Source organism: Myxocyprinus asiaticus, chromosome 34 (assembly GCF_019703515.2).
Source record: "Myxocyprinus asiaticus isolate MX2 ecotype Aquarium Trade chromosome 34, UBuf_Myxa_2, whole genome shotgun sequence".
In the NCBI taxonomy this organism is placed as follows: domain Eukaryota; kingdom Metazoa; phylum Chordata; class Actinopteri; order Cypriniformes; family Catostomidae; genus Myxocyprinus; species Myxocyprinus asiaticus.
The window spans coordinates 38,841,727-38,861,200 of record NC_059377.1 but is presented as its reverse complement, the minus strand read 5'-3'; the positions used below and the strand labels follow the sequence as shown (position 1 = coordinate 38,861,200).

The window sequence follows — 19,474 nt, the reverse complement described above, 5'->3', positions numbered from 1 at the left end:
TCCTCCCTAATTTCTATTTTAACTCCTCCCCTCATTTATATCGTAACTCCACTCCTTTTCCCCTCATTTCTTTCATAACCCTCCCCTAATTTCTAGTGCATTTCCTCCCATATTTCCTACTTTAACTCCTCCAACATTTCCATCGTAGCCCCTCTACTCTTCCTCATTTTGTATCATAACTCCTCTCTTTATTCCTATTGTAATTCCTCCTCTTATAAATATCTTAACTCCTCGCTTATTAATATCATAACTCCCCCATCATTACTATCGTTACTCCTTCCTAATTTCTATTGTAACTCCTCTCCGTGTTCCTATGGTAATCTTTCCCTAATTATTATCAAAACTGCTCCCCTCATTCCTATCATTACTCCTCGCTAATTAATATTGTAACTCCTCCCATCATTCCTATTATAACTCCTCCCTAATTCTATTACAATCCCTCCCCTCATTTCCATCATACCTCCTCCCCTTCTCCTCATTTCTGTCATACGGCTTATCATTCCAATTGTAACTCCTCCCCTTATTCCTATCTTAACTCCTTCAATGATTTATTTTGTAATTCTCCATAATTGTTATCATAACTCCTCCCCCTCATCTCTATCCTAACTCGAGTTCTGTGAACCTAATTTCTATAGTAACTCATCCTTCATTTCCATCGTAACTCCTATCATATGTCCTTCTGTAACTCCTCCCTAATTTTTATAATAACTCCTCCCCTCATTTCTATTGTAACTTCACTCCTCTACCCCATATTTATTTAGAAACTCCTCCCCTAATTTCTAATGCATTTCCCATATTTCCTACTTTAACTCCTCCCACATTTCCATCGTAGCCCCTCCACTCTTTTTCATTTCTATCATAACTCCTCTCATCATTCCTATCGTAACTCCTCAATATCGTAACTATCCCATCATTACCATTGTTATATTGTAACTCCTCCCTAATTATATCGCAATCCCTCCCCTAATTTCTATCATAACTCTTCCACTATTTCCTATCATAACTCATCTCTCATTTCCATCATAACACCTCCCCTCCTCATTTCAATTATATGTCCTATTAATCATATTGTAACTCCTTCCCTCGTTTCTATCGTAACTCCTCCTTTTATCTGCCCAGCCCCAGCCTTTTTAATGTTATTCATTGGTCTGTCCAGTTGTTCAATGGTTTATCCAAAGCTGTCAGATAAAAGTCACACAATAAAAAACACACAGAGCTACCTAAACATACACACAGTGTGCCTTAAAAGTCTGAGAAGAGTGTCGTGGCTTTCCATAAGTTGTTATGCAGAGAGGAAATCTTCATTCAAAGCTCACAGCAGAGGTGCCAATCGCATGCCTGCTGTTACTGCTAGTTTCACACTTACAAATGTGTCTGCACACCAGGGAGAGTAAGATATCATGAGAGAGAGAGAGAGAGAGAGAGAGAGAGCAAGAGGGAGGGATATGCCAGAATTGCTGTTGGGAGACATACAGACCAGAACTACGGTCACTATTTCTACAGGCTCCAGAAACACATACACACTGGGAGAGGTTTTATATTATATGTGTGATGGAATTCAACATTTCCACTGCGCATGAAGGTGAAATTGAAAAGACCTAAAGCTTTTGTGTTCAGTAATGTATCAGTCAACTTCAAAACCTGCTGCCAGATGCATCTATCTCTCATTTTTTTCCCTTTCTGGGTTAGTTTCAAGCTGTTTCAAAACCTTTTCTCCCCAATCTGTACAGCAGTACTGGGTCCAAACCTTGTTAGACACTTTCAATTTCTACTTTGACACATCATCAGTATTCCTTTTTCCTTCCTCTCTCTCTCTCTCTCTCTCTCTCTCTCTCTCTCTCTCTCAGTGCTTAGCTTCTCCTGTTCTACTCAATTACCCTGCCCAACTCGTTCTATTCAAAGTAGAGCGTTAAATGATGATGCATTTCAGTAACACACAAAACAACTCCTTCCAATTAGCACCACACATGTTAACAATACAAACATTCTGTCAAATAAAAATCAATTAGACCAAGCTAATTATTTAGCTTTACATGAAAACTAAATTTTAGAGTTTGCCCCATTCAAAACTGAATAGATAAATAAATAAATAAATAAATAAATAAATAACAGAATTATATATACAGTATATATACTTCACCCAATGTGAAAAGTACAGTATCTTAACCAAACTTCTTGCAAAACATGAGATGTTATTTACTTGCTGCTCTCTCACAGTGTCATGGCTCCGGTGAGTTTGCCGGTTTGTTTTGTTATTCTCTCTCCCTCATGTCTCGCGGGTGAAGCTGGCATGCATGATCAGTGTTTCCATGAGAACATTGATTGTTCCCGGAAACACTGATCATGCTGCTGATTAGTGTGCTAGCAACACCTGTTCTACTCTAATTCACTCCCTACTTAATCCCTGTGTGTTCTCACTGTCTTTGCTAGATTACTGTGTGATAGCAAGCAACTAACCTTGCTCTCTTTGTCTAGTTGGTGCTGTCTTGTATCTATTTGGTTGCCTGTCTCTGCCCGCGTGTCAGGAGTGTGGTTGCCTTCCAGCTTACTGTATGCCTGTTCTCGCTGCCCACAAATTGCCAGTGGAGGATTCCTCGTCTCTGCCCACATGTCGACAATACGACTGCCTCCTAATCATCTGGGCTTTGTTCTCTGCACCTCGCTACACTTCAACGGACACTTCCTATGGATCTGCTCCTGACTTCCACAACGCATACACCCATCTACAAACACACTCTTCCTATCTGCCCTCTGCGTGGCCACAGCGCGTGCTGACTCATACTTGTCTACTACATCCGGTGCTGGGATTCTTATACTTCGCCAGCACAGTTTATGTTGACATTTATTGTGAATAAATCCTTTGAACTGTTCCTCTGCTTTTGGGTCTCTTTGTCTCACTCTCGCTCTGACACACAGCTGTGCTTAGCCAGCCAAAACAGACACTCTGTGTACTAATACTCAGTGTGTGTGTGTGTGTGTGTATCTGATGTTCTAAACACAGATTAAATAACAGATTGGCTAGTTAAAACTGGCATCAGGCTTTTTGCTGTGGCGTATGGTAACACTTCAGTGTCTCAGTGACTGTGGTGTGTTTGTATGTGCAGACCACTGTTGAATAAATCTAAACCCAAAAACTATCTGCACAGATGTTTGCCACAAGCTTTACAACAGGTACAGTAAAAGTAACAAGTACATATAACATCTTATTCTGTGTTCCAAGGAAGAAAAAGTCATATGGGTTTGGAACAACATGAGGGTGAGAAATGGTAACAATTTTCATTTTTGGGTGAACTGTCCCTTTAAAGGTGTCTCTCTCTCTCTTTCTCTCTCTCTCTCTCTCTCTCTCGTGTTGTTAAACAGATGGTGGGGTTAAATCTGAATGATGTACTACATGTCCCAGGTGAGCTGTGTGTTTCCTCGTTCTCGGGTCTTGTTTTCACAGCTGGTAAATTGACGGTGGGGCGTCTGTGTAGAGTCTTGATGGTCTAATCTACTGTGAGAGGCTTATCACTAATCACTAATTACACCTTTCTCTCTCTAACTCACTCTCAAACAAAAAGAGTTTTGAAGAGGTTTAGAGGGCGGTGAGTTGACTAAACATCACACAATGCTAATTATGTTATTTTTTTTAAACATGACACAGTTTTTGTAAAGGAATAGTTCAATTTTGTCATTATTTACTCACCCTCATGTTGTTCCAAAGCTTCTATATGACATTCTTTCTTCCATGGAACACAAAAGCAGAATATCCTGGGTGTATTTTTCCATACAATAAAATTGAATGGGGACTGGGGCTGTTCAGCTCCAGAAATGACAAAAAAAAAAAAAAACAGTAAAAGTATTATATATATATATATATATATATATATATATATATATATATATATATATATATATATATATAAACAGTCCATATGACTTGTGCACTATTTTCCAAGTCATCTGAAGCCATGTCATAGCTTTACGTGATGAAAGTGAGGAATAGTGTTATTCACTATTCATGCGCTTTGTTGCAGCTCTAAAATCTCATTTGTGTTCACGTATATTCAAATATGGCAGTTTAAACAAAGATCGATGTCAGTGATGCCAAATATCAATGGACTCATGTGTCTCGTAACAGAACACAGCAAGTTTGAATATGCGAAAAAATGTGAATGTGATTTGAGAGCTTTGCAGGGGTGTAAAAATTACTCAAATTACACTTGAGTGAAATTATGGATACTGAGTGAAAATTTTACTCAATTAAAAGTCCAAGTATCTAGCCAGAAACATACTTGAGTGAAAGTAATAAAAGTACCATATTAAAATGTACTTAAGTATTAAAAAAATTAAAGTAACCTGGCAAGAATAAAAACAGATTTGATGGCAATTTTTTTATAATTTCCTTGGTGAGTGGGAGACAAAGAAGACATTTCATCTTGTATGAATCCTAACAAACTCCACTAAAGGAAAATAATTCACTAAGGTAGGGCCTAGGGCTAGGTATTGATACAGATTTCCCGATTCGATACGATTCCGATTCACAAGCTTTCGATTTGATTTTGATTCGATATCAATTCATATGGGTATATTTCAGTTATAATGTCCCTTTTGCTTACATATGAAAAGAATTCTCTCTCAGCTAATGCTGTGAATTATACAGGGGACTTTCTAACTAGGTACATTACGAAAATATATATTTTTTCTAATTATATTTTAGTAGTTTTTCATTATGTCACATTTTAGCTTTTCAAAACTCAATAAATCAATGTATTTAATCAATAAATATGATACTATATTGCATATTTTATATTTTGTAACATGTTTATTGAATTGCATAATTTGTACTATTCACAGGTATTTACACTGAGTTCTTGAACATGTGCTAAAAACTGGTACTGTCTCTTTAAGGGAGCGTTTCTGTAAATGTGAAATTTGGTTGCAAATCTGAGTGATTTATTCTCATTGTAGTGGAGGGTTGCACATAGAGTACAAGATCGATCCATGGCTTTTGAGAATCGATATCGAATGAAAAAAAAAAAAAAAAAAACACACTTTTGCACAGCCGTAGTAAGGCCATGGGTACTCTTGTTCTGGTGACTGAGCTTGGAAAGAGTCATGTTCATCCATCTTCTTCTGTCAATGATTGTTAGAATTTATCTCAGGCACAGGTCAAGGTACTGTGCGTTGTGGTAACTGATGAGGCGTAACATCTCTTCTCAACGACCAATAACCATGTTGTGGCCAATTACATTTTATGTTAAAACGAATCTAATTGACGGACTAAATAGCATTTAACTTAAACTGGGCATCAGTGCAATTCGATTGGTTTGTTAGTATTAAGGTAATATGGAAGAAAATGATCTGCAAAAAAACGTAACGAGTACTTTTCAAGTCTAAATAAAATTTACAAAGTTAAAAATAATTCTTTGAAAATTTAAGTAAAAATACAAGTATTCAGTTTAAATTGCACTCGAGTAAAGTACAAATCCCCAAAAATAATACGCAAGTATAATAATGAAGTATAATTACTCAAGTTCTTTACACCCCTGGAGCAACGTGGCGGTCAAGATCTTCAGTCTGGTTTCTGGTCTACAGAAAGCTATAGTATGGCTTCAGAAGATTTGGAATATGCTGCACGAGACATATGGATGACTTTTATGGTACATTTATGGTGATTTTATTTTTTTTATTTTTTTCATTTTTGGAGCTTGACAGCCTCAGACCCCATTAACTTTCATTGTGGTGTTCCACGGAAAAAGAAAGTCATACACATTTGGAAGAACATAAGGGGAAAATAATTTTGATCGATTTTTCATTTTTGAGTGAACTATCCCTTTAAAAGCAGTGTTTTGGCTTTTTATTTGACACGGTATCCTGCTGAAGGCCAAACATGTGTGTAGAACATGTTTTAAATGCTCAGTCTGGGCCATGACACTATGGTTATTCATTCAACAAGAAATTTAAACCAAATCAATTTTTACTCTCTAAAAAAGACAGCAGAAAACCACAGTCCTTTATTTTGTCTTTTGCACAATTTTCAAGACATTTATTGTGTACTTATCAACAGAGGTGTATAGTAACAAAGTACAAATACTTCGTTACTGTGCTTAAGTACAGTTTTTTTTATATTTGTACTTTATTGAGTATAAATATTTCTTTGGACTTTTACTTTCACTTTACTACATTTTGAAGAGAAAATTGATACTTTTACTCCGATACATTTCTCCAGACCCTTTCGTTGCTTTTGCGACTGAACACCTAAAACAAATACAAAAATTAAAAAAAATAACAGCAGTACGTGCAAAAATGCATGCAGATCGGCGATAGTGATGTGTGATTCGTTGAAAGAATAATTTGAGTCGAATCTTTTAAATTTGATTCCTTTGAACTGAACAAAAAGATTCAAAAAGCGGTCTGAATGATTCGTTTTGAGAATCACGAATCTGAATCAAAATCACAAGCGAATTTGGCGCATTGCTACAGTATGTGGTTGCCAGGTTGTTACTATGCTGTTGTTAAGTTGTTTTCTGTGTTTTTTGCACATTGCACTTAACAAGGTGTTCTAGGTGGTTGTCAGGTTGTTGCTATGCTGTTAAGTTGTTTTAACTGTTTCAGCACATTGCTATGCAGTTGCCAGGGTATTCTGGGTGGTTGCTGGGTGGTTGCTTATTGGCCCCATAATGTGAAATATGATCATTCTGATTTGACTTGAGTGTGCCAAAAACTCATAATTTTCTCACCCTCATTCGATCCAAGATGTGTATGACTTTAATTATTATTTTTTTAATTTTTTGCTGCAGAACACACACAAAAAAGATTTTCAGAAGAATATTGCTGTTATGTAGGTCAATTCAATGCAAGTGAATAGTGGCCAGACCTTTAAAGCTCCAAAAAGCACATAAATGCAGCATAAAAGTAATCCATAAGACACCAGTGGTTTCATCAATGTCTTCTGAACGGATCAAATTGGTTTTTGGGTGAGAATAGACCAAAATATAACTCCTTTTTCGACTATAAATTTTGACATTAGCGGTCTTCTTGGCGATTAGGGTTTCAAGTTCGATTAAACTTCCTATAGTGCCACCTAGGGCTCTGCGCATGCATCAAGCACTAGAAAGTGAAATCAAGCTTGAAATCATGATCGTGCCAAGAGATTGCAATGGCAAGATATACTTGTGAAAATGAGTTACAGTTTGGTTTGTTTTCACCCAAAACCAACTGAATCACTTCAGAAGACATGGATTTAACCACTGTAGTAGTATGGATAACTTTATGCTCCCTTAATGTGCTTTTTGTAGCTTGAAATGTCTGGCCACCATTCACTTGCATTGAATTGACCTATAGAGCTGAAATATTCTTCTAAAATCTTTGTTTGCATTCTGCAGATGAAAGAAAGTCATACACATCTGGGATAGCATGAGAATGATGAACACCAACAATCAAATAAGTTGCCATGGGTTTAATAAACTGTTCTGTAATTTATTCAATTTACATGTACTTTTGATACTTAAGTAAATTTAATATCAGTTACTTTAATACTTTTACTTAAGTCGTTTTCTCATGAGATACTTTAACTTTTACTTGAGTCAATTTCCATGAAGGTAACTTTACTTTTACTCAAGTATAACAAATGGATACTTTATACAACACTGCTTATTAAGGCTGGTGTGCTTTGTACTCATAACCAAAACCAAAAGTCATGTTTTGCAAACTATAAATGTGCATTTATTTTACCTCATACAAAAGGGAAAGTGCCATGTAAATCAACAACACAATTTCCAGTGATTGTCAAACCCCAAATATAAATAAAATGTAATTTATCATAAATTATCATGTTTCCATGTCTACAAAAAAATATATATACAGACTAAATCATGCCTTAACCTTGTAATAAAAGACTTGTTTGGTGTCTGAGATATAACAAGGGACACCTGGAGACTTATAACTTCGGAGAGACTTGAATGTGTTATTTTCTAAGATGTAAATTTAATTTAATTTTAGGGTGTGACAGCTTTCTTGTTTCTCTAACAGAACTGAAGAAAGCCTGAAGAAAGGTCTACAGAGACATGGGAATGGAGATGTCGCAAAAAGACACAAACCTCGAAAATAGAACCATAACAAGCTAAAAATATCACTGTGTCTGTCTGAGGAAGCACTAAGAAAAATGGGGCACGGGACAGAAAGTGTGAACAAAGGAGAAAGAGCAGAGAGGGGGATGGAGTGATGGAAGACAGGTGTAGCAGAGAGAGAAACCTGCCGTGTGTGATGCTCTGAACGAGGAAAATCAATCATGGTAATTGTGACCTCTACTGATGGGAGCAGAACTATGTGTTTCTTTGTCTGTTGAAGTCAGATGTGGAATAACTCATTGCATTATTTACAGTAAACTTGTCCAAAAAATGCAGGAAAGAGTGTAGTTGACCACAGACACTGATTATTCACTTTGAGGAGAAACTGTTGGATCATGCTTCTACAAACCAGCCAGAACCATTTAAGATCTAAAGCCGAACAAACGCAGAACCCTGCCCAGTCTACACAGAAAATCAGCCACAAACCAATCACATCCAAACCAAAACAATAGAGAACTCCAAAAGATCAACAATGATTTCAGAACCCTATTGATTAAAACCATTCAGAACACTGCCAGATCCAAACCAAAACATATTTAGGACCCTACCAAATTAAAGAAAAAACCAATACAGAACCCTACCAGATCCTAAACAGAGAACCCTACCAGATTAAATTTATTTACTTATGCCTACCACCCTCCTAGAACAAATTAAGAACCCTACAAGAACCAAATCAGAACCCATTCAGAACCTAACCTGATCCAGACCAGAACCTACAGTATTTAGAACCCTAACAGATTAAAAACAGAATCAATTCATAAATCTACACAATCCCAACCAGAATCTTATCATATTACAACCAGAACCCATTCAGAAATTTACCAGATCCCAACCAGAACCCTACCAGATTAAAACTAGAACTAATTAAGAAGACTACAAGATCCAGACAAGAACCCATTTATAACATTACCAGATCCTAGCAAGACCCTATTAAGAACCCTATGAGATTAAAACTAGAACCAATTAAGAACCCTACAAGATCCAGACCAGAACACATTCAGAACCCTACCAGATCCCTACCAGATTAAAACTAGAACTAATTAAGAAGCCTACAAGATACAGACCAGAACCCATTCAGAACCTTACCAGATCAAAGACAGACCCTATTTAGAACCCTACCAGATTAAAACTATAAACAATTAAGAATGCTACAACATCCAAACCAGAACCCATTCAGAACTATACCTACCAGATCAAAACCAGACCTCATTCAGAACCATACCAGATCTCAAACAGAACCTCTTTAGAACCCTACCAAATTAAAACCAGAACCCAACCAGAACCCTACCAAATTAAAACTAGAACCAATTAAAAACACTACAAAATCCAGACCAGAACCCATTTAGAACCTCATCAGATCTCAACTAGAACCTATTTAGAACCCTAACAGATTAAAACTAGAACCAATTAAAAATTCTACAAGATCCAATCCAGAACCCCACCTACCAGATCATAACCAGACCCTATTAAGAACCCTACCAGATTAAAATCAGAACCAATTCAGAACCCTTCCAGATCGGAAATAGAACTCTATCAGATCCAAACCAGAATGCTGCCAAATCTAAACCAAAACGCAGACAGAACTCTACTAAATCTAAATCAGAACTCATTCAGAACCCTACCAGATCTATACAGCGGCTGAGCCAGAACATGTTCATTCTGTGTCATGATAAAAGGAATAGTTCAAACAAGATGAAAATTCTGTCATCATTAACTCACCCTCATGTTGTTCCAAACCTATAAGACATTCTTTCTTCCATGGAACACAAAAAGGAGATGTTGCGCAGTATGATAGCCTCAGTCACTATTCTCTTTATGGAAAAAAGATGCAATGAAAATGAATGATGATTGACACTAGCATACTGCCTAACATCTCCTTTTGTGTTCAATGGAAGAAAGAAAGTCATATGGGTTTGGAACAACATGAGAGTAAATGATGACAGAATTTAAATTTTTGGGTGAACTATCCCTTTAAAATGTTATCATGAGGTGTATATAAGACAAAAAATATATAACATAATTTGTACAATCTACACTTTTACACTTTTTTATGTGACAACAAACTAGAAATCAGCCATTTTTCATGGACAAACAACAAACCAAAATTTGTATGAACTGGTGGTAGATCGATATGGTCAATCGATATCTCTCTATCTATCGAATTAATTTTGAATTAGCTGCCACAAAAATAGCTCTTTCTCCCAGTATATCTAAACTCTCAGAACTGTGACTCTTGAAGCAACACTACCATATGAAAAGCAACAGTCTAGAACTCACCAGTGTAGTGACATTTCCCAAACATAATGCTCTACTGTGGCCTATAGCCATTCTGACATTCAGCCCAGTGTTTGTGCTATATGGGCCATATGGTGCTCCATAGCACTCTGAAGAAGGTGACAAGCAGTTTAAATGCTGTCAGATGCATTCACCCAACCCTGAGCAATTCCACAGAGAACAAACTGTGGGGTGGCTCCATTGAGACAAGAAAGACCACAACACAAGAAATCAAGAAGGTAACACACCTGGGAGAATGTATGCATGTAAGACTTTTTATTAAAAATTTGACACTTTCAATGCTCCCGTGAGACAAACCTGTCACTCTGGTGAATGTTTCACCTTCAAGCATTCCTGTTTCTTTCATACAAGTATCGTCAGCCTCTGTCTACCTATCAAATAATGACCCTGCACTCTGACCCCAGCTTAGCTGGGATATGTGAAAAAAAAAAAAGAATTTCACTGTATATGTGCAAATGTATAATGTGTGATAAATAAATATAATTATTATTATAATTAAATACCTCCAGCCAAAAAGAAATGATTAAAAAGTACTGCAATGGCGATGCATTAGATCTGGACTGATAAAAGCGTACATTATGTAGCCTGTTAACTGACAAACTGCAAGGGTGTTCTGGGTGGATGCTAGATGTTTTTTTATTGGCCAAAGTCAAAGTGAGTGCTTTGTAAGTGCTAAATATGCTTTTCATCTGATACGCGCCAGTGAAGCCTGGTTGCACGTGTCACATGAGTCACATAGTGATTCAAAAAAAGGAGAGAGACGCGAGCTATTCGAGGAGAGTGACAAGCTATTCCAAATGTATTCTAATGGAATAATTCATGGTATATTGTTCATTGTTCAGGTGATAAGATTGCACGATGGCAGTGTCTGTTGTGTTCTTCACATAATGGTAGAATAAACAGACTATTGTAACTAATCATGATCTGTCTCCTAGTGCTTTGATTTTAATTCAAATATCCTTTGAAGGTTTTCTAGAACTCTATCAACTATTAAAATGCCTCCATAAGAACATAAAATATAAATGAGTCATGGATACAGAGAGACCACCGGCAGTTATTTTCAGGTGGGTTTGAAGGTTGTAGGACCACCAAGATATTCAGCAGGTGATTTAATGTCTTCAAAGTTGTTTTATTCAAGGAGAGACAGGGGAATCCACCTTTGGATCAGTCTCATTCTGATTAAAAGAAAGGCTGGTTTACATATCCCTGGATTATGCAATATCAGATCAAAGACACAGTGAGAAGAGATATGAGGAAATATACCATAGTTCGGAAATACAGACAATGTTTTATGAATCAAAGAAGATAGAAACCTGCCGTATAATGAACAGAACACGTACGCTTGTTAGACTCCTCGTTAATTAGTGCATGAAATGGGCACGAGTACCTGAGAACTCAAGTATTTGGAAGAGAACGCAACGACTGATCATGAAAACACAATAATAGTGTGATTTTTTTTATTTATTTATTTTTTATTTCGAAATGTAGATTTTTTTTATATTGTCATTGGTTGCTGCGCCATTTTGAATGTAATGCACTTCGATTGGTTAGAGTTGGGACAGCAACTGTAAATGGACAATATACAGTATATGCTGACTCTTGGAAAAGGACAGATTAAGAACTGAGAGGCCCATGGGCTGGTACACCATGGAGGCCCCCATGACGTGACTACATTCACCTGTATGCGCTACAGGAGGCTTGGCAGATTTGGTAGGATTTTTCAAATAGACCGAAGAAAAGTTTGGAGCAATGTCTTACACGGCCAATTATCTGTACTTTTTAATTATGCAACAATCCAAAATCAAGCGTAATTAACAGGAATGTGCACGGCGCCTGTACTCAAATACCAAAATCAATATTCGGTTATTCTGCACATGTATATAGGTCTTCAACCCGAACTGAGTCCAACGGTACCTGACAAACCTACAGGTTCTGGGCCAGGTTCGGATCAGTTTTTTAAGTAGGCAATAGGGTGAATTAAGGGCTGTTTTTTAATTGTTTTTCTATGTAAACAAACACTGGATGGACGTCTTTGATCGTTGCGCCACAACTCACTTTTTTCAGCGTACCACACAGGACCTTCACGTTTTTAAACACCGTGTAAAGTTTAAAAGAACTTCAATATTTATAAATGCATTTCGAGACACCTGCGTTCTATTTCATCATTTGTTGTGCTGCATCAAGCGTTTTCAGCGCTGGTGTCACAAATTGACGGCGGTTCAGGACAGGTTGCAAAGAGGAATTAATGTGACTGTTACACACGATTCCAGATTGTTTTTCAACTGGCAAAGTTTCAGTGTTTGATAAACGGCGAGCCAGTGTTTTCTCCCCTTTTGCTCTGGTGTGCAGACAATAATTAGACAATAAATGCTAAATCATCTAAAAATAAAAGTATCCCAAAGAGGTTTATAAATCGTAGCTTTTGCTGCCTCATGGAAAGTGCCTGGGCAGAATTACGCATTTTCCATTGATTAAGAATAGGCCTACTATGCTGCAGGTAGTGACAGTCTGAGATTGTTTTTGTTTGACTTTAATGTGATTTTATCATTTTAAGATCTGTGTATTGTGCTATTTAGGCTAATATATCAATGTGCCTTTATTCCCTGCTAATCTGAGTTTGTGTTTGACGCATCCATGGCAATAAACATTCTCTGTTCCCGAGTCCCGACAAATAACAGAATAACCGTTTGTGAACTCTCGCGGTTAACCAAATATTACAAAAGGTTACCGTGCACATACAGTATATGGGGTATTAAGGCATCTTTAGATTTATCATTAAAAATTAAATGCATGCACGACTTAAAAATGGTAAAGTCCTCCATACTGTTGCATGAATTCTGTTGCTTATATGAATTAAACCAGCTTTGCACAGAGCAAGGGTAAACCACACCTTATCTTTGTGTCTGAAAGAACTGAATGAATCAAATGCTGTTCCCTGTAGTCCTTCAAATAAACGCACTGTGCCGGCGCACTTGAATGCCTGTGCTTGCGCTGCTGTTGTCCAGCACACCCTCGGCCGAACAAATGGTATTTCACATAAGGCTGACATGTATGTGGATTTATAATAAATCTCAAAATAAATAAATAAATAAATAATTGGTTTAGAGTTCGGGGCCCCTTGGGTTTAGAGGCCCCCTGGGCAACGGCCCAATCTGCCCGGTAGTTAATCCATCCCTGCTCTTGGATGCCATTCACACTCGGTGTGTTTTGTGTCTGTCTGCACTGTTTTTTTAAATAGATTTTCTATAACTCCAATTCCGAAAAAGTTGGGACAGTATGAAAAATGCTAATAAAAGCAAAAATGAGTGATTTGTAAATTATATTCACCCTTTGCTATATTAAAAGCATTGCAACTAAACATTATATGATGTTTTACCTTGTGAATTTCATATTTAAATATTTATATATTATGTACAGTAATTTCACACTCCAAAAAAGTTGGGACAGTCGAGTGTTTACCACTGTGAAACATCACCATTTCTTCTAATAACACTTATTAAGCATTTAGGCACTGAAGGCACAAGTTTGTTAAGTTTAAAAATTGGAATTTTCCCCTAATCATCCATTATTTAGGTCTTCAGCTGAACAATTGTATTGTTCCAGCTTGGATGGTTCTTTTTCTCTTTGGCACGGAGAACAAGATGGCTGTGAATTTTAAAAACACATTCTGAAATGTGGACTCATCAGACCAAAAAACACAGTTTCACTGCTCTACTTTCCATCTAAGATGAGCCCAGAGAATTTGGCAGCGCTTCTGGACAGTGTTGATGTATGGCTTCTGCTTTGCATAGTAAAGTCTTAACTTGCATCTGTGGATGCAGCGGCGAGTGGTGTTGACTAACAAAGGTTTACTTAAGATATCCCAAGCCCATGTTCATGATATCCATTACAGATGAATGATGTTTTTTAAGACCATGATGTCTGAGTGATCAGAGAACACACGCATTCAGAAGTGGTTTTCGTCTTGCCCTTTACGCACTGAGATTTGACCAGATTCCTTGAATCTTTTAACTATATTGTGCACTGTAGAGAGTGAAATGCCCAAAATCCTTCCAATTTGTCTTTGGGGAACATTGTTCTCAAAGTGCTAGATTATTTGCTGAAGCATCTGTTGGCAAATTGACAAGTCTCGAATGATCCTTGCTCTTGAAGGACAAGGCTGTTTTTGGAGGCTCCCAATATATTATGACACGACTCACCTGTTTTACATCTCCTGTTTCACATTGCCTTGTTATTTCATGCTCATCAAATTGTTATTAGTCTTAAACTGTCCCTGTCTCAACTTTTTTGGAGTGTGTTGCAATCATCTGATTTGAAATTACTCTACATAAAAAAAAATAAAAAACAAAAATAAAAAAATAATATATATATATATATATATATATATATATATATATATATATATATATATATATATATATATATATATATATATATATAATGTTTTAAAAAAAATAAAAATCACAAGGTAAAAGATCATATAATGTGTAGTTGTGGTGTTTTCAATTTAGCAAAGGGTGAATATAATTTACAAATCTCTCCTTTTTGTTTTTATTAGCATTTTTCATACTGTCCCAACTTTTTCGGAAGTGGGGTTGTATGAAATAATGTGCTAAACGGACGTCTTTGACTGCTTTGCTGCATTGCACAGTTTTGTCAGCGTCTCGCACATGAGTGCCACATTTTTTAGACGCTGCAGGCAGTACAGCTACTGCTGGCGACGTTGCAACAGGTCTCAATGCTGCATAGAGTTGTATGGAGTGCAAATTCATGGATGCTGAATCCAAAGGCTACTAGTCTATTTCCATGAAATTCCATTTCAGATGCATGATCAGGTTCATATAGGGACAGATTTGGACAATTCAGCATGCTAGAATTATGGAGTAAGAATATTCAGAAAATATGATTAAAAATGAATAACCTAATTCATATAAAAATTATGATTGTTAAACTAAATTCAAATGAATAATCTCCTAAATATTCAAATATTTTTCTTATTTAACGGTTCACAAAATAAGTATTAAAATATTTGACTATTTTTTTTTTTTATATATAAATTGTGTTTCAATTTGTGAATCATGAATTAGGTTAAATATAAACAAATTTGAATAACAAATATGCACTGTACACACATTTATTAAATTATTTCTATTCAATTGTATTTATTAAAAATTTTCACAAATATGTATACACTTGCTAAGCACTTTATTAGGAACACCTGTACACCTACATATTCATTTGATTATCTAATCAGCCAATCATGTGGCAGCAGTGCAATGCATAAAATCATTCAGATACGGGTCAGGAGCTTCAGTTAATGTTCACATAAACCATCAAAATGGGGGGAAAATGTATCTCTGTGATTTAGACCAAGGCATGATTGTTGGTGCCAGATGGGCTGGTTTGAGTATTTCTATAACTGATCTCCTGGGATTTTCACACACAACAGTCTCTAGAATTTACTCAAAATGGTGCCAAATCAAAACACATACAGTGAGCGGCAGTTCTGTGGATGGAAATGCCTTGTTGATAAAAGAGGTCAACAGAGAATGGCCAGACTGGTGCGAGCTGACAGAAAGGCTATGGTAACTCAGAGAACCACTCTGTACAATTGTAGTGAGCAGAATAGCATCTCAGAATGAACAACATTAGAATGAACAACTAGTTGTCCAGTGTGGTTCCATTACATTCACACTGAGAATGCAGTTGTGATACCTGAAAATTTGCAGGTGTCAGTTCGGTTATAGAATGCGGTTGTCACACTTGTGAATAACCATCCTGTGTGTGAATGCAACCGTATTAAGCACTTAAAACAGGCCTGACAACTGTATTCTGCTGCTGTGTGAACGTTGCCATGGTGTTCCTAATAAAGTGCTCAGTGAGTGTATATTGAAATCTTGAATTAATCCCCATTAAAATGTTTATGATTGTTGTTGCATCTAATTGTTAAAGGAATATTCTGGGTTCAATACAAGTTAAGCTCAGTCGACAGCATTTATGGCATAATGTTGTATTGAACCCGGATCATTCCTTTAATAATTGTTAAATCAGCATTTGCATATCTTTAGACGTTGCTAATCATGGTATGAGTAAAAGTCTTTTGTTTTCTGACTCCACATACACTTTGCAGCACTGGGTTAAAGCTTACAAGAAACAGTAGCCGTGATGGGATCACATGGACATGAGATGGTCTACATATAGGAATATGAATATGTGACTGTTAATCACACTCCAATGCAGTCCTTTGAAGTTTTCTTTTGGAGAAATTATCTACAGAAATATCAAAAGACTGGCTGTCGACATTTGATTTGAGTAGATGTTTAAAAGGGCAGCCAAAAATAAAATGTTTTAAAGATTGTAGACTTTAAACAAAAATATGAATATCCAGAATTTCATCAATATCCTATTTTATTATCATGCCAAATGTTTTAATACAGTGGGGTTCCAGTGGAGTACACATTGAAAATCTGATCAAAATTAGATCAACATTTAAAATCTAATTTCAACACAGAAAGAAACAAAATGGTAAGATTATGCAAAATGTGAAACACAAAACATGATATCAAATTAGTAAGAAATATTTAAGATTCTGCACTATTTCTAGGTCAAATATTAAATGTAACATTTGTGACACTGACCATGTTAACTCCATACAAAAGGTCATATTTATTGCTTCCATTGAAGCACACACTTCTTAAATCATGCTGGTAAAGATGAATTAACAGGTTTTGTGGAGATCACGTCAGCTTGTGAGCATGCTGTCATTAAAAGCAGAAGAAGTTCTGAAATTACTCCACGGGATTAAGTCATTTATGAGGTTTTATATGTAACAACTGACCCTGTCATACAAGACAAAGCAGTTTCCTTGCAGAAAAGGTGATATAAAGGAGTGATTCATTAGCAAGACGCCCTGGCTCTTTCTTTTGTACTTTCAGAGTTGCCCCCTACATTAGCCGCAACGATTTCCAATGCAACTGAGGGTGGGTGTACACAAACTCTTCGGTTCAACACATTGAGGTCAGAACTGGCCTACATGCTGTAGTGAATACACTCTTGTTTAGACAGAACAAGATGCTGGGACACACACGCTGAGAGATGCCCTTAGCCCGGATGGCTCTGGATTAAGACAAAAGACAGATATTCACAGATGTAGAGATACTTACTTCTGTGCCTGATTGCTGTAGCTGTTGTCGTATGAGTCATATCCTGGGTCATCGTAGGCTGTTCCATAACCATCGTCGTATTCCTATACAGAAGAAAAGAGTTTCTGTAAATATCAGCATAAATCTTTTAAACATCATTATCAGCATATTTTGTAAGAGCATAAGAACATAATGATACCTAAGCAAATTAATTGCAATTTTCCAACACATTGGGGCCCAAATAATACATTTCCATGTTTTTCTTCAAAACATTGCTTTTACTTATATGAACATTTGCTGCGAGTTCAGCTGCCTTCTCGCAGAAAGCTGCCACGTTACTTTTAAAAAAAAAGATTGCAAGTTGATGCCAGAGTTTTTAACCTTACTGTTATGTTCGGATCATTTTTGACCCATTTAAGAGGTAAAAGCAGGGGAAAACTAATCTAAATCTTCTTTTTGGTAAAAATACATTTTGATTCTCCACAACAATGAATAAATGTATAAGTAAAAAAAGATACATATTAATTTTATTTCATGCAATGTCAGGGTGTTTTGGGTGGTTACTAGGGTGTTGCTAGGGAATAACTAAATGGTTGCTAGATGGCTACTTTTCAAAGGAAGTGGGATTTTTGCTCATTTTTGTCTGCGACACTTATATATGACTTCAGAAGACTGACATTTATGCATGAGTCATATGGACTACTTTTATTATGCAATTACGGTGCTTTTTGGATCTTGACAAATCCCTAGTCCCCATCCACTTTCATAATATGAAAATATATGGTGTGTTCTATGGACGTATGGGTCGTATGGACGTTTGAATAGGGCTGTCAATTTAACGTGTTAGTTCAGTGTGATTAATTCCATAAAAAAATATCTCGTAAAAAAATTTACGCAATTCATGTCCCCGGACCATAATAATTGGAGCAATTCGAGCATGAAGTACCACCCGTTTTCTCAAAGGGGCAGTAAACAAAACTCCAGCTGTATAGGCACCGCTCAGCTTATACAGAGAACAAACCACACTCACAGACAGACAGCACAATATAAGAGCATGTTCTTGCTTTCAAACACAACTTGATGGAGCGCAGATCCGAACGCAGGGATCTCAAGACGTGCTTTTTAAAGTTTCGAACTACGTTTGATTTTAGCAACCTAAAAACGGTATGTTTATGATGTGACGCAACCAAAGTGAGACACTCCAAAAGCATCCATCTGACGCAGGTGTACATTGATGCATCCTTGGACAAGCCCTTATAATAAATCTTGGACTGATTGACGAATTCATTTGCAATTCAATTGGCTTTCTCAGCAAATATTATATATATGCAATTAATTGCGATTAATTTTATTAATTAATCGGCGTACTGTGTAAATAATTTGATTACAATTTTTTATAGCTTGACAGCCCTAGGTTTGGAACAGCATGACGGTGAGTAAATTACAGAACCTTCACTTTTGGGTGATCTATCCCTTTAAATGCATGTATATTTCAGCATTACTGCTGAAGTGTTGCCAAGTGGGTATTCGCAATGGGAAACATTGCACTTCAACAGGGTCAAACGATCAGCACTAATGATGAAGCGTTTAGAGTCCTCCTGGATCCAAACACACGTTCCCAAACTCTGCATAGGGGTTAATCTACTCATCTGAACCCTCTCCGATTTTAATACCCTATTTCTAGGGCTGAAATAGCCACGTATAAAACTGAAAGCAGCTCTTCACTTAATAAGAGGTTGTGAAAGCGTTTCATTAAGTGAGGGCTGATATGATTTTGACACTGTAATTAACAACGCATAATGACCCTTTAAGTGTGGATAATGAAACTTCATGGGGGTTAATATGTAATGCAGCTATTAATGTGACATATCACAGATTGCTTTATGACATGCGTGGCTTTGTGAACTGTTGTCAGAGATACTGCGT

At 36.6% G+C, this 19,474-nt stretch overlaps 1 protein-coding gene across 1 annotated transcript in view; it reads right to left on the bottom strand.

Annotated features, from left to right (window-relative positions):
• khdrbs3 (KH domain containing, RNA binding, signal transduction associated 3) overlaps nt 1–19,474 on the bottom strand; it is a 166,547-nt gene that overhangs the window by 7,242 nt on the left and 139,831 nt on the right. Inside the window, exon 7 of the mRNA XM_051670212.1 lies at nt 17,570–17,652. Within this exon, the coding sequence (XP_051526172.1) occupies nt 17,570–17,652 (83 nt within the window). The remainder of the gene's footprint in view (nt 1–17,569; nt 17,653–19,474) is intronic.